This window comes from Panthera onca, chromosome B1 (genome assembly GCF_046562875.1).
Source record: "Panthera onca isolate mPanOnc1 chromosome B1, mPanOnc1 haplotype 2, whole genome shotgun sequence".
NCBI classification, from domain to species: Eukaryota; Metazoa; Chordata; class Mammalia; order Carnivora; family Felidae; genus Panthera; species Panthera onca.
In genome coordinates, this window is record NC_138342.1 from 57,155,800 (window position 1) to 57,168,494 (window position 12,695).

Genomic DNA, 12,695 nt, shown 5'->3' on the forward strand with positions numbered 1-12,695 from the left:
GTGACGAGAGCGGGTGGCAACCCCGTCCCTCGCTCGCCCTCCAGCTTCGGCGCTAGTCCTCCGGAACCGCCACCCCCGGGTCCTGGGAAGAGGCGCGTCGTCGCGCGCGCCGTCCCGCCCTGTGCTCCTGCGTGACCCGACGTGCTGGGCGCGCACGCAGGAGCCCCGCCCGCGGTGGCCAAGGCCAAGGAGCCGCTAGAGACTTTGCCAGCTGGGGAGACGGAGGGGGCGTGGCTTCCCCGCTGGCGGGCGGTCGCGGCGCAGTCCCGCCCCCGTCGGCAGCCTCCGCGCGCCAAAATCAAACCCCAAGACCCGCGGTCCCGGGTACTAGCTGCCGGCGGGAGCTCAGCCTGTGCGTGTAGTCTCGTTCGGCAGTGGCGCGAGCCCCAGCGCGCGCACCTGTGGCCGCCTCCTAGCCTTCCCTGTTGGATGCACTCGGGCCACCACCAGACTAGAATGGCCACCCCACCTAAGAGGAGCTGCCCGTCTCCCGCGACCGGCTTTGAGGGGGTCCGCATCAAGAAGATTGCCATCGAAGGGAACATTGGTAAGGAGCCTCGGGAAATGTTGGCCCCCAAGCAGGGGGGCTTCCCCTTAGTGGGGGCTTCCTTCAGGCCTGTGTGGATGCGGCAGGGCCTCTAATTCCCTTCCCACCCAATGCATTTTGCCCTGTCCTGCCCTGTTTCCCTCCCGTGCCCGAGGATCGTCGCAGCCCCCGGGCGTCAGGCGGTGGTGCATGCCCGGGCATGGGGGCCTCGAAAGATGCACTTTGGGCACGTTTCCTCCTTTTGTTGGGATCGCGCAAGGGGAGGGCTTTTTGCTTTTTGTTTTTATCTTGAGGCTGTGTTAGTTCTAGAGGTGTAATTTACATACATTAAATTATCCTTTTAGGTGTACTTTTCTATGAGGTATGACAAACATATAATGCTGTTTTACTACCACCATGGTCAAGATTCAGTACATTTTTATCACCTCAAAAAGTTCCCCGGTGCTCCTTTGTCGTCGGTTCCCTCTGCATTCCTGTGTCTTGGCAACCCCTGATCTGGTTTCTGTCTAAGTTTTGCCTTTTTCCAGAATGTCATATAAATGGAGTCAGAGTATGTAGCCTTTTGTGTCTCCCTTCTTTTATTTAGCATAATGCTTTTAGATTTTTTCGTGTTGCTCAGTACCCGGGATTCCTTGTCTCCCCGCTTGGGAGAATGAAGAGGTGGACACAGAATAAAATGAGCAGCAGGCAAAAGTTTATTAGAATCTAAGATTAGAAAGGTAAGAATTGCAGAAAAGCTCTCTTTACAGAGAGGGGGCATTTGCAAGTGAATGCCCAGCCACTGTAGGCAAGAGTCCTTGTTTTATAGGTTCTGGTTGCACCCCCCCCCCCCCCCCCCCCCACTTGTCCTTCCCCTTTGTTCCTTCTCAGGTTCTACCCTTATTGGTTATGTAACTAAATGCCTAGTCATTACTTTTTGAGTGGCTTGTTTCCATTGTGTGGGAGGTGATCTATGTATGGCCATACTGTTCCTTGTGGGTCTTATGTTCTAAGGTCTACCACTTACTTTTAGTCACATCTTTTGTCAAATTCCTGAGGGGAGTAGGCGATGTCTGTTACATTTCTTAAGAGGAACTCTACACCTCAGCGAGTCTGCTGTGGTCAGACACTCCCAGCATTGTTTTAAAATATGTTTTTCCCCACCCAATGACCTTCAAGTCTTACTTAGCCTCTCCCTTTCTGCCTACTGAATCCCATCTTCTATTATACTTGTGTCTGTAGTTCTCTTTTATTGCTGAGTAGTATTCTATTGCATGGATATACCACAGTTTATCTCTTCCCCAGGTGTGAACATTTGGATGGTTTCCAGTTTTAACGCTTAGGGATAAAATAGCTATAAACATTCCAGTACAAGGAAAGAGTTTTTAATGATCTTAATATCATGGAGCTCCTCACCCCTTCCCCCACTTCCAAGTAAACATTGGCTTATGATTCAAAGACCAGTGCCCTTTCTGTTCCTAACCCGGATGAGGGCAGACTATACCATGCATATCATTTTACAAGGTACATCTGAACTTACATTCTTCTGTATTTCCTACCACAGGAAACCTATGCCTGATACTTCCTGTTCTGATAGAATTTTTTTGGCTCCAAGTTGGGTACTGACCATTCATGCATACAGCAAATGTTTTTGAATTCTTACCACATTCAAAGCCCTTGTACTTCTTTAAAAAGACCAGGCAAAGTAGACGCTTTAACAGTATTCCTAGTAGAAAATATCTGAACACACCCTCAAAGACATCTTTTTGCATTGCTCCAGTATTAAGGCACCAGTGGAAAAGATCCATATAATAGATTCTCATTTTCTCCTAGGATAAATTCTTTGAAAGTGAATGTTTACTAGTGTGAGTCCTTATAGCCACTTTTTGGGTAAAGAAGAACATATATAAAGGAGGAAGTAGTTGAACAAAGCCATTTCAAAAGTAACTTTGAATGAACAACAACATCTCCTAGATACCACACTGAATTAATCCTCTTCCCTTCCTTAAATCCAGTTAAGCAACATATATCTAGATCTTCCTAAGCATCTTTAATCTTCCCAGCACCTGAATCATTTCCTAATGTGTCACCCCATCTCCATCTTCTCTTACCTAGCTCCAGAGCAGACTTTCTGTATATAAATGTAATTGTGTTACTCCCCTGCTTAAAATTCTTCTCTGACTTCTCCATTACCTACACTGGAAAGAGTTGCAGACTGATGCCTTGCATTTGCACAATAGTGGCTGGCATAGACTTGAAAAAAAAATTTATTTAAGAACATTTTTTTTAGAACGTTGGAAATATTTTATTTTTTAAAGTTTATTTGTTTATTTTGAGAGAGAGAAAGGGCATGCACTGAAGGGGCAGAGAGAGACGGACAGAGAGAGAATCCCAAGCAGGCTCCACACCACCAGCATGGAACTGATGTGGACTGAGCCCATGAACCGTGAGATCATGACTTGAGCTGAAATCAAGAGTCGGACGCTTAACCACTGAGCCACCCAGGCGCTCTTGAAAAACAAATTTAATGAATTTCTAGCATTTAACATTTTTGAGATTTGTTTTTGAACATCTAGATTCTTGGTGTCTTGTACGGTATCTAAAGATCTGGTAACACTGGGCTTCTGTTTCTGTAAGATAACAGTTTGCTATTTGGATGTTGGATGAGTTGTGTTCCAACTTGTCTTGTCTTCCTGACACTGAGGTTTGTTAGTTGTTGTTAATGTGCTTGCACTGCTGTTCCTGTCCCTTCCACCTTATTTGCCAGTCCCAAATAAGTAGAAACGTACAAATTGCTAATGTGTGTGTAGAAGAATATTTTGTGATTCCTAGAATTTGAACTTTAACTGGTCATTTTAGTTTATACTCACGTAACTCATCTTCTCATGTTTTCTGTTACTATAATGCTCCCTTCTGTTAGATTTATGGAGGCCTTACCTGCTTCTTTTCATATTAATAGTTTGTACAGATGATTTTTGGATCGTAATGCTTGTTTGCCATTAGTAATTCTGTTAGGTTCCACATGACTTTTTAAAGTTATTAACATCAGTGTCTTTGGTTCTTATTCTCCTTTGCTTTCATAGAATATTAATTTATTAATTAGCTTATTTTTCAGCTCCCTACTTTCCCCTCAAAAGTTAAGGAACTAGAGGGGCGCCTGGGTGGCTCAGTCGGTTGAGCGTCCAACTTTGGCTCAAGTCGTGATCTTGTGGCCCGTGAGTTCAAACCCCGCGTTGGGCTCTGTGCTGACAGCTCAGAGCCTGGAGCCTGTTTCAGATTCTGTGTCTCCCTCTCTCTCTGACCCTCCCCCATTCATGCTCTGTCTCTCTCTGTCTCAAAAATAAATAAACGTTAAAAAGTCAAGGGACTAGATTAATTTGGGAACTACAGTAACTGTTGTTACTCTGCTTGAACTAAAAGTAATTTTAAAGAGTAACTGTTTTTGCTCTTAAAATTTTAGAGTATGACCACATGAAATTTTTCTATTTATAGGCGTGTCAGAAGAAAGCTGAATGCTCTAGCTTTAAGTGCTTTCAGATTCTGGGCCCCTGGGTGGCTCAGTCGGTTAAGTGTCCGACTCTCTGTTTTTAGTTCAGGTCATGATCTCAGGTTTCCTGAGTTCGAGCCCCACATCTGACAGCACAGAGTCTGCTTGGGTTTCTCTCTCTCTCTCCCTCTCTATGCCCCTCCCCAACTTGTGCTGTCTCTGTCTCTCTCCAAATAGGTAAATAAACTTAAACAAATTAAAAAAAAAGTGCTTTCAGACTCTGGGTGATGCCTGATTTTTTAGTACATTCCTTGGATCCTCTTTTTGAACATCATATTTTCCTTTCCTTCCTCCATCTAGCTCAGTGAATGTCCAGTGATCATTATATATGCTTCTGCTTACCATTCTAAATACTTTACAGTCCCTGTAATTACTCTCCCCATACAAAATCTGTGGTCACCAGTGTTTTTCCTGTGATTAAATCTAGTGATCATCTAGTTTATCTTTAAAAGTTTTTCTTCTGCCCTGTGGTAATAATATGACTTTGTGTTTTGCTTCTCAGCAGTTCTTTGTTCTGTGTTACCTTCTTATTGGCCCTGACCCCTGTCCCCACTCCCTGTTTTGGCCCTATGTGTGATCCTTTAAAGTTCTTCTGGTTTTTCTTCTTTTCTATTGCCTAGATAATGTCCTAGGTTTGAATATGGTTCTTCACATGAAAGGTAAGTTCTTTTTGCCCTCTTTGAATCCAGCTTATAAAGATGAGGAAGTTTTCCTTGTAAGCTTGCAGAAGCTGCAGCGCCTGGGTGACTCAGTCACTTAAGGATCCGACTTCGGCTCAGGTCATGATCTCGTGGTTCATGAGTTCAAGCTCTGGGTCAGGCTTCATGCTGACCGCTCAGAGTCTGGAGCCTGCTTTGGATTCTGTGTCTCCCTCTCTCTCTGCCCCTCCCCTTCACACATGCGCTCTTTCAAAAAAAAACATTAAAAAATTTTTAAAAAAAGCTTTTAGAAGCTGCTTTTTTTATATTTTTTGATCTATGTGTGTGTGTGTATGTGTAATTCTATATACATATGGACAGAGAGAGGAGAGAGACACACACATTATGTTGACCAGAGATGCCTAATATAAACCGCATTTGGTGACTTAAGATAGAAAGGGTGTGGTGGTCATTAGGAGTATTGGTATACCCTGTTAAATTCTAGATCAAGACTTTTCCTACTATTTAATGGAATGTATTCCCAGGTAATGTTAAAGTAGTGAATATAATATGCCCTGATTATACCTGAACTATTTCCTTTATTTTCCCTCCTAGGTGTCTCAGAAACTAGTGAATGATCAGGGAGAAGCAAAGTACAACAAGTTTTTTTTAAGGATTGGATAAAGTGCACAGAACCTTTAAAGTGAAGCAGAAAAAACATGGCTACTGCTTGCTTACAGGGGTGCTGTGCAAAAACGTTTTTATAATTTCTGTTAGACACTATGGCTTAATGTCATATAGTGTCATATGATTAGTGTCATATAATCATATTATTTCTCATTCTAAAGCTCTAGGTTTTGGATGCATCTTTATATTGATTTTATAGTTCATTTGGCCATTTTTAAGTTGGTTTTAGATAGGAAGGACGTAAGCCTGTTTGTAAACTGAGAAAATAGAGCAAGTAGAGAGGAAAATTTTGAAAATGCAAGAGCCTGTTATTGTCACTGTACTCATAGCTTGTTTATCACAGTGGTTTCCATAAAGAGGGTATTATTATTATTTCCATTGTATTGTGAAGAAACAGGCTCACAGAGATTCAGTAACTTGCCCAAAATCACATATCTAACTAAGTGGAAGAATAGTTTTAACTATTTTCCGCAAAGTTGTCTCTAATTACTTGGTTAAGGAAAGTGAGGCTAAGACTAGGATTTTTTTTTTCTGCTGTAACACCTTGCCTACAATGTCACCAGGTTTAAAATTCTTCTGTTCCATGGCTTTGATAAACTAAAAACAATAACAAACAAATGTCCATAATACAAGTGGGTAGGGACCCTTTCAGAAAGCAAATCTAAGAGAACATTTAGGAAATTGAATATTTTTGTTTTTTTATATTGTTTGCTAGTATAAATTTTGTAAAAGCTGATGACTGTTTTGGCATTTTTTTTTTTTTTCCTAAGTCTCCTTCAATTTTCCTTTTCCTGTCACAACAGCTTCAGGGAAGACAACATTTGTGAATATCCTTAAACAGGTCTGTGAGGATTGGGAAGTGGTTCCTGAACCTGTTGCCAGATGGTGCAATGTTCAAAGTGCACAAGATGACTGTGAGGTATGAAAATAAAATTAACTAAGTAAAGTAAAATTTTTTTGCTTTAGAGGACCAGTAGTATTTAACCTTTGGGTTTTTGTTTGTTTTCCCTTTTCCAATAAAATTTTCAAATCTAGCTTTAAGTCTGTCTCTTCACCTTCATATATGGATGAATGTGTGTATGTGTGGGGGGAGGTACGTGTGTGTGTGTGTGTGTGTGTGTGTGTGTGTAAACATTCATTGAGCGATGCAGTTAAGATATGTACTTCATTGCATCCAAGTAGAATTGTAAGTTTTTAAGAATTAATTAAAAAGTCAAAAAATCTAATTGCAAATTAAATTCCTTGAGTAGATTTTTACATTTTGTTTAAAAACTTGCAAACACAGAAAACAAAGACAAAAAAAACTACCCAATAACTTTTTTATTAGTTTATCTTTTGAGTCTTTTATATGTATTAGAGAGAAGCATTTATCTCTTACTTGTTTTACTTTTCATTCTTGCCAGACTTTCACCCTGGACACAACTTTGAATTTCCCAGCACTTTCCATTCGACATTGCAAATAAGAAATAAGGAATAACAGTTAGATTTCACTTTTTATAGCAAAATTTTTATATTGTATGTGTACGAAGGAAAGGGATCTGATTGCTAGGACTTTTGTTTCTGGAGAAATGAGAATTGAACTTGAAAGTAGCATAGTAGAAATCATCAGAATGGAAATGTGTGGTAGAAACTTACTTTGTTAGAATTGAGGATACAGGATTGAACAAAAATGTCTATTGTTTAAAGTTTAGCTGTTGGTATGAGGAGTCTGGGAATAATAATTGAGTATTTAAAATGTAAATCATTAGCAGGATGCTCTGTAGAATTTGAGGATATATGGTTGTGAATAACCAAAAATATTTTCTCACATACCTATTTGCCAAGCATAGTTAACTTTAACGTAAGCGTGTGCTTAGAATATTCTGATCCTTAGAATAATCCAGGACTGAATCTTGAAGAGACTTCCTTTCCATAGGACTCCATTTTTTAAAAAATGTTTATTTATTTTGAGAGAGAGAGAGAGCACGTGAGCGAGCATGAGCAGAGGAGTGGCAGAGAAAGGGAGACAGAGGATCTGAAGTGGGCTCTGTGCTGATAGCAGAGAGCCCAGTGTGGGGCTCTAACTCACGAACTGTGAGATCATGACCTGAGCCAAAGTCAGATGCTCAACCGACTGAGCCACCCAGGTGCCCCATGGACTCCATTTTTTGTTTTAAGAAATTGATATTTCAGTTTGGTCTTTGGGGGGAAGGTAAGATTATCCTTAAGTAGAATTTTAAAGTGGGTAAATTTGTTTTTTTCTTTCAACATTTTTTTTATTAACATATGATATAACTATAGAAAAGTATAGGAAACTTATGTATAGTTTGAAGAACAATTTGAAAGTTAACCATCAACCAGGTCAAGAAATAGAATATTACTCTTATTCTCCCTGTTTGTCCTCCGGTCACAGTATCTCCTTTCCTTGGGTAACAACGCCGCTAGGGGTAATCACTCACATAAAATACCTCTTGCAATAATAATTCTTCTGCTTTCTAAAAGTAATTTAATTATCCACAAACATATGACTAAGAAATAAAATTTAGTTTTCTGTTTTTGAATGTTACATAAATGAAATCAGTTGGTTGCAGTTTTTTTCCCTCTTGCTTTCTTTGCTTAGTAAGTTTATGCAATTTGTTCATTTGTTGCATACAGCTGTAGTTTGTACGTTTTCATTGCCATATAATATTCAATTATATTCAGACATCACTGGTTTTCCATTCTATGCCTTTGATTAATTTTTTAGTGATTTCTAGTTTAGTTGTTGTAAAAACAGCCCTGTTATGAACATGAAACCTGGTGCACACATGCAAGACTTTCTCTAGAAAGAAGAAATAAAATCATTGGTTGGTGGGGTTTTTGTGTGATGCCTATTTTCCAAAGTGGTATTATTCAGCTTCCTAATTTTTGTCATTCTGTTGGGTATTTAATGTCTTCTATGTTTTTAATTTTGTATTTCTTTGGTTGCTAATGAGATTGTGCTCCTTTATTTAATTAATTTATTTGCTGTTTGGATTTATTTTGTTAAGTCCCTGTTCAGGTCCTTTTGTCATTTTCCTTTAGTTTTCTGTCTTTGGTCCACTCTGCATTTTTATCTCCCAAAGTATGTCTTGTGGCCTCTTTTTTCACTGAAGTGCCTGGCTTAGGTTTACTTACCTTTAGAAATGAAAGACCTGTGTTCTACCAACCCCTCTTTTCCCCTCATTTCTGGGGTCAGCTATCAGTGCAGTTATTCTCAGGTGTTAGTAGAAAGTAGACAAATTAAACCAATGTCAGAAATACAGAAGGGATTCTTTCATTGGAGTAATGTCAGGCTAGATTGGGTTAGTTGACCTCCATTAAAGGCCCATTCTAGTTTTAGTATCATAAGCTGCCAACTCCTTTTAAATATGTGTAACTGGTTCTTTAGCACTTTAACTATCTCTCCCTTGTAGTATGCATATAATTAACCTGGGGTGCAGAAACTGATACATAAACACCAAAATGCCACAAGTTTATTAAATTTTTTTTTTTTTTAATTTTAGAGAGAGAGAGGGTACATGCAAGCAGGGGAGAGGGGCAGAGGGAGAGAGAGATCCCATTATCCTGGGATCATGACCTAATCCAAATTGAAGAGTTGGACATTCAACCGACTGAACTACCTAGGCAGCCACCCCTACTGTACCCAGAATTTTAATCTGTAGGGAGAAGTGTAATTATCAGATTCACTGAATGAGGTCATTCTGTTCTCTATGGAGGCCCATAATTCTCAACCAGTGGAAGGAACCCTTAAGAAATCTCAAAGTTTTGAGATGCTTTATAAAATGACAAACAGTGCCTTGGGAATTTTAATATGTGGGATGCCTCCTACTTAAAAATGACTGCCCTAGCAAATCACTGTTAGTGTTGGGATTTTATTGACCCTTTTAGTTATGTTGGAGAGGAGAGGTTGAAAACATTGCAGTAATATATATAGGAAGGCAGATTTATAGTAAGCAGGTTGTCTATTAAGCTTAGAATCAGGGGCACCTGAGTGGCTCAGTCGGTTGAGCCCGACTTCGGCTCAGGTCATGATCTCTCAGTCTGAGTTCAAGCCTTCCGTTGGGCTCTGTGCTGACAGCTCAGAGCCTGCAGCCTCCTCTCTCTGCCCCCACCCCTCCACTCTCTGTCTTTCTCTCTCCTCTCTCTCTCTCTCTCTCAAAAATAAAAAAAAAAACATTAAAAAATTTTTAAAAAAAGCTTAGAATCAGAGCCCAGGGTAATTAGTTATATTATCCTAATTGATGTCATCAGACATCAATTGCATCTGTCTCTATTTTAAGACTTGGTTTCATGGATCTGATTGATACTCATGTTTATGGGCAGGGGCACTTTCTCCCCATGTACTAAAATCAAAATTCCAAATTGACCTTTATAACTACTACGTCAATAATCCTAATATTATTAACAAATAGTTTTGTCATACAGTTTACTATAATCTAGTCATGTCTCCATGATGTTACAATTTGATTACCTTAATTGAGTTTTGGTGCACATTCTTGGAGGATTGCTTTATATTTGTACGTGTATTGGGGTCTATTTATGTTCTTAGTGCTTGGTACTTCTAGGTGGCATTTCGGACAGGGTGGGGATAGTATTTTGGGGTTAAGGTTGTGGAATGTGAGGATAGTGGTGTATGGGTTCCCTGTCTTTGGATATTTTCTTCTTTTATCCTGGACCTCTACTAAACTCAAGAAATGGGATTTTCTTCCATCATCTTGGAGCCTTTCTTCTCCAGACCCATTTCTGATCTATTTCTTGGTATTAAAGTATGGATCACCAACTGTCCAAATCTGTTTTCTTAGAAGGCTGTCAATATTGAGAAGTAGACTGTCTTTAGAAACCATCCCGGACAAGGCCAGTCCTACTTTGGATGTTCTCCATTTAATCACACTTCTTGACAGTTGCTGTAGAGTTGGAAGAGTTGGGTTATTGGTACCTTTGATCTCTTCCCCTAGTCAGTAACTTAATTTGTACCTGCATGCTGTGCATGCTTTTTTTTAGCTGTTTTATTTTTTTACCTGCCATCTAGTGGCTGAAATGTTGCTATACTGTTGATAAGCTGCACCAATTTTACCAAAATAATGAGGCAAAGTACCTAAAGAGATTATGTTGTCTCCCCTCTTCCTCCCTCCCCTTGATAAGATTATTTTTAAAGGTACCACTCGGATGATTTTCAATCTTTAAATTGAAGGTTTATTTCAAATAATCACTTATTTGGTGGTTTATATTATTTCAGCCCAAAGCTTTGATTTAATTGCTTTCTTTTAACTTATTTTTGAGTTGGACAAACTGTTAGGGACATATCTCTGCTCTGTCATGTTTTTCTTATCGAGATGAAGTCTTAGGGGATACCTGTTTTTCAAATAACAGCATTTTTTGATAAGTCATTCTTGAAAATTAATTAGGTATGCTTGGTAAAGTACTTCTATTCATACCTTCTGAGATCACTTGATAACTTTTGTTGGCTATGTTATGATTATCTTATTTGGTCGATTCTGATCTTTTTTGGTTGAACTTAATTCACCTCTTTTGCAATGTTTACAAAGTTCAGTTAGAGTTAAAAGATTAATGATTTTGTATCTTTACTTGATATTTCTGGTTTTCACTTATCTTGACAATAAGTTGTGCTTTCTGCAAAATAATAAAGTGTTCTATCATGAAGTGAGTTACAGAATTAAAGATATGAGTAAAAGTGATCCATAATCCCACTACCCTGTATGTATCTTATATACAGTTGAGATAATAATTTACTATATCCAGTTTTGGCACTTGGGGAGCTACATAATTAAAAAAAAAAATGTTATACAGTAATACATGTTCATTGTTTGAACTTAAAATATCATAGATTACCAAAGGAAGAAAATAAAGCTTACCTGTAACCTTATTACCCGGAGAAAACTAGAGATCTTACTTGGCACAGCAGTATATAATTTTGTACTTTTCTTTTTTCCTCCCATAATGTTTATATCAAAGGCAATTAAAAATGTCATTAAAAGTTTACTGTAAACAATTCTAAGGGCAGCCTAATTTATTGTGTGCATGTACTAGTATTTACATAATATAAATGCCTAGTAATAGTGAAACAATAGCCCATTTGCTTAGTAATGTGATAAACATCTTTGTGGTTAAATCTGTATTCTAGATTATTTCTTTAAGACAAATTTCCAAAAGTGAAATTAAGTAGGCCCAAGGATATAGACTTTTAAAAATAAATATAGCTAAGCTGCTTTCTAGAGACGTTCTGTCAACTTTTACATAATATAATTTGACCTTAACCCATTCACATTTTTTATCTGGGTCCTTTTTCAGAGGGGGGAAAACAGATAAAATTACACTCAATATGGTAAAGATGATACACAGTGTTTTTTTAGATAAATTTTTAATAATTTTGTGCTTGACTCCATAGTTGCATGCAAGAAACCCAGCAATTTGTGGTGTTAAAAACTTAATGCATAGAATCAAAAGAAAGCATTTTGTATGGGCTGACTCTCAGCCCCTCTGAAAAACTAGAAAATGATATCCTGGCTTATTTTCTAATTTGGTTCAAAGTTGAACTCAGACAACAACTAACACCTTCAAAGCTGTAAAATTCTACTACAGACTTTTTATTTAGTTTTAATTTAAACATTTGTATTTTTAGAGCAACTAGCTGATTATTATTTTTATCAGTAGGTGATGAGTTAGGATTGGTTCTCTGAGTTATTTTCATGTAGTAGACTTTGGGTAAGAGGGATTACATTTATTGGAAAATCCAAATAAAAGGAGATGTGTAGTTTTTTTGTGTGTGGTTAATATTTGTATTGTGATCAAAAACACATAGCATAAATTTTACCATCTTAACTATTTTATTTATTTATTATGTTTATTTTTGAGAGAAAGAGAATGAGCGGGGGAGGTGCAGGAAGAGGGTGGGTACAGAGAATCCTAAGCCAGCTCTGTGCTGACAACAGAGAGCCTGATGCAGGGCTCAAACTCACAAACCAGGAGATCATGACCTGAGCCAAAGTCGAATGCTCAACCAGCTGAGCGACCCAGGTGCCCCATCTTAACCATTTTTTTTTTTTTTTTAATTTTTTTTTTTTTCAACGTTTTTTATTTTATTTTTGGGACAGAGAGAGACAGAGCATGAACGGGGGAGGGGCAGAGAGAGAGGGAGACACAGAATCGGAAACAGGCTCCAGGCTCCGAGCCATCAGCCCAGAGCCTGACGCGGGGCTCGAACTCACGGACCGCGAGATCGTGACCTGGCTGAAGTCGGACGCTTAACCAACTGCGCCACCCAGGCGCCCCATCTTAA

At 38.9% G+C, this 12,695-nt stretch overlaps 1 protein-coding gene across 2 annotated transcripts in view; it reads left to right on the forward strand.

Moving 5' to 3' along the window:
- The first annotated feature begins 252 nt into the window (after window positions 1-252).
- DCK (deoxycytidine kinase) overlaps window positions 253-12,695 on the forward strand; it is a 39,773-nt gene continuing 27,330 nt past the window's right edge. For both annotated transcript variants that reach the window (XR_013555254.1, XM_060654907.3), the window contains exons 1-2: window positions 253-547; window positions 6,202-6,317. Coding sequence is in view for 1 of the 2 variants with exons in the window: in XM_060654907.3 (XP_060510890.2) it covers window positions 430-547; window positions 6,202-6,317 (234 nt within the window). In the remaining variant the exon portion in view is untranslated. The remainder of the gene's footprint in view (window positions 548-6,201; window positions 6,318-12,695) is intronic.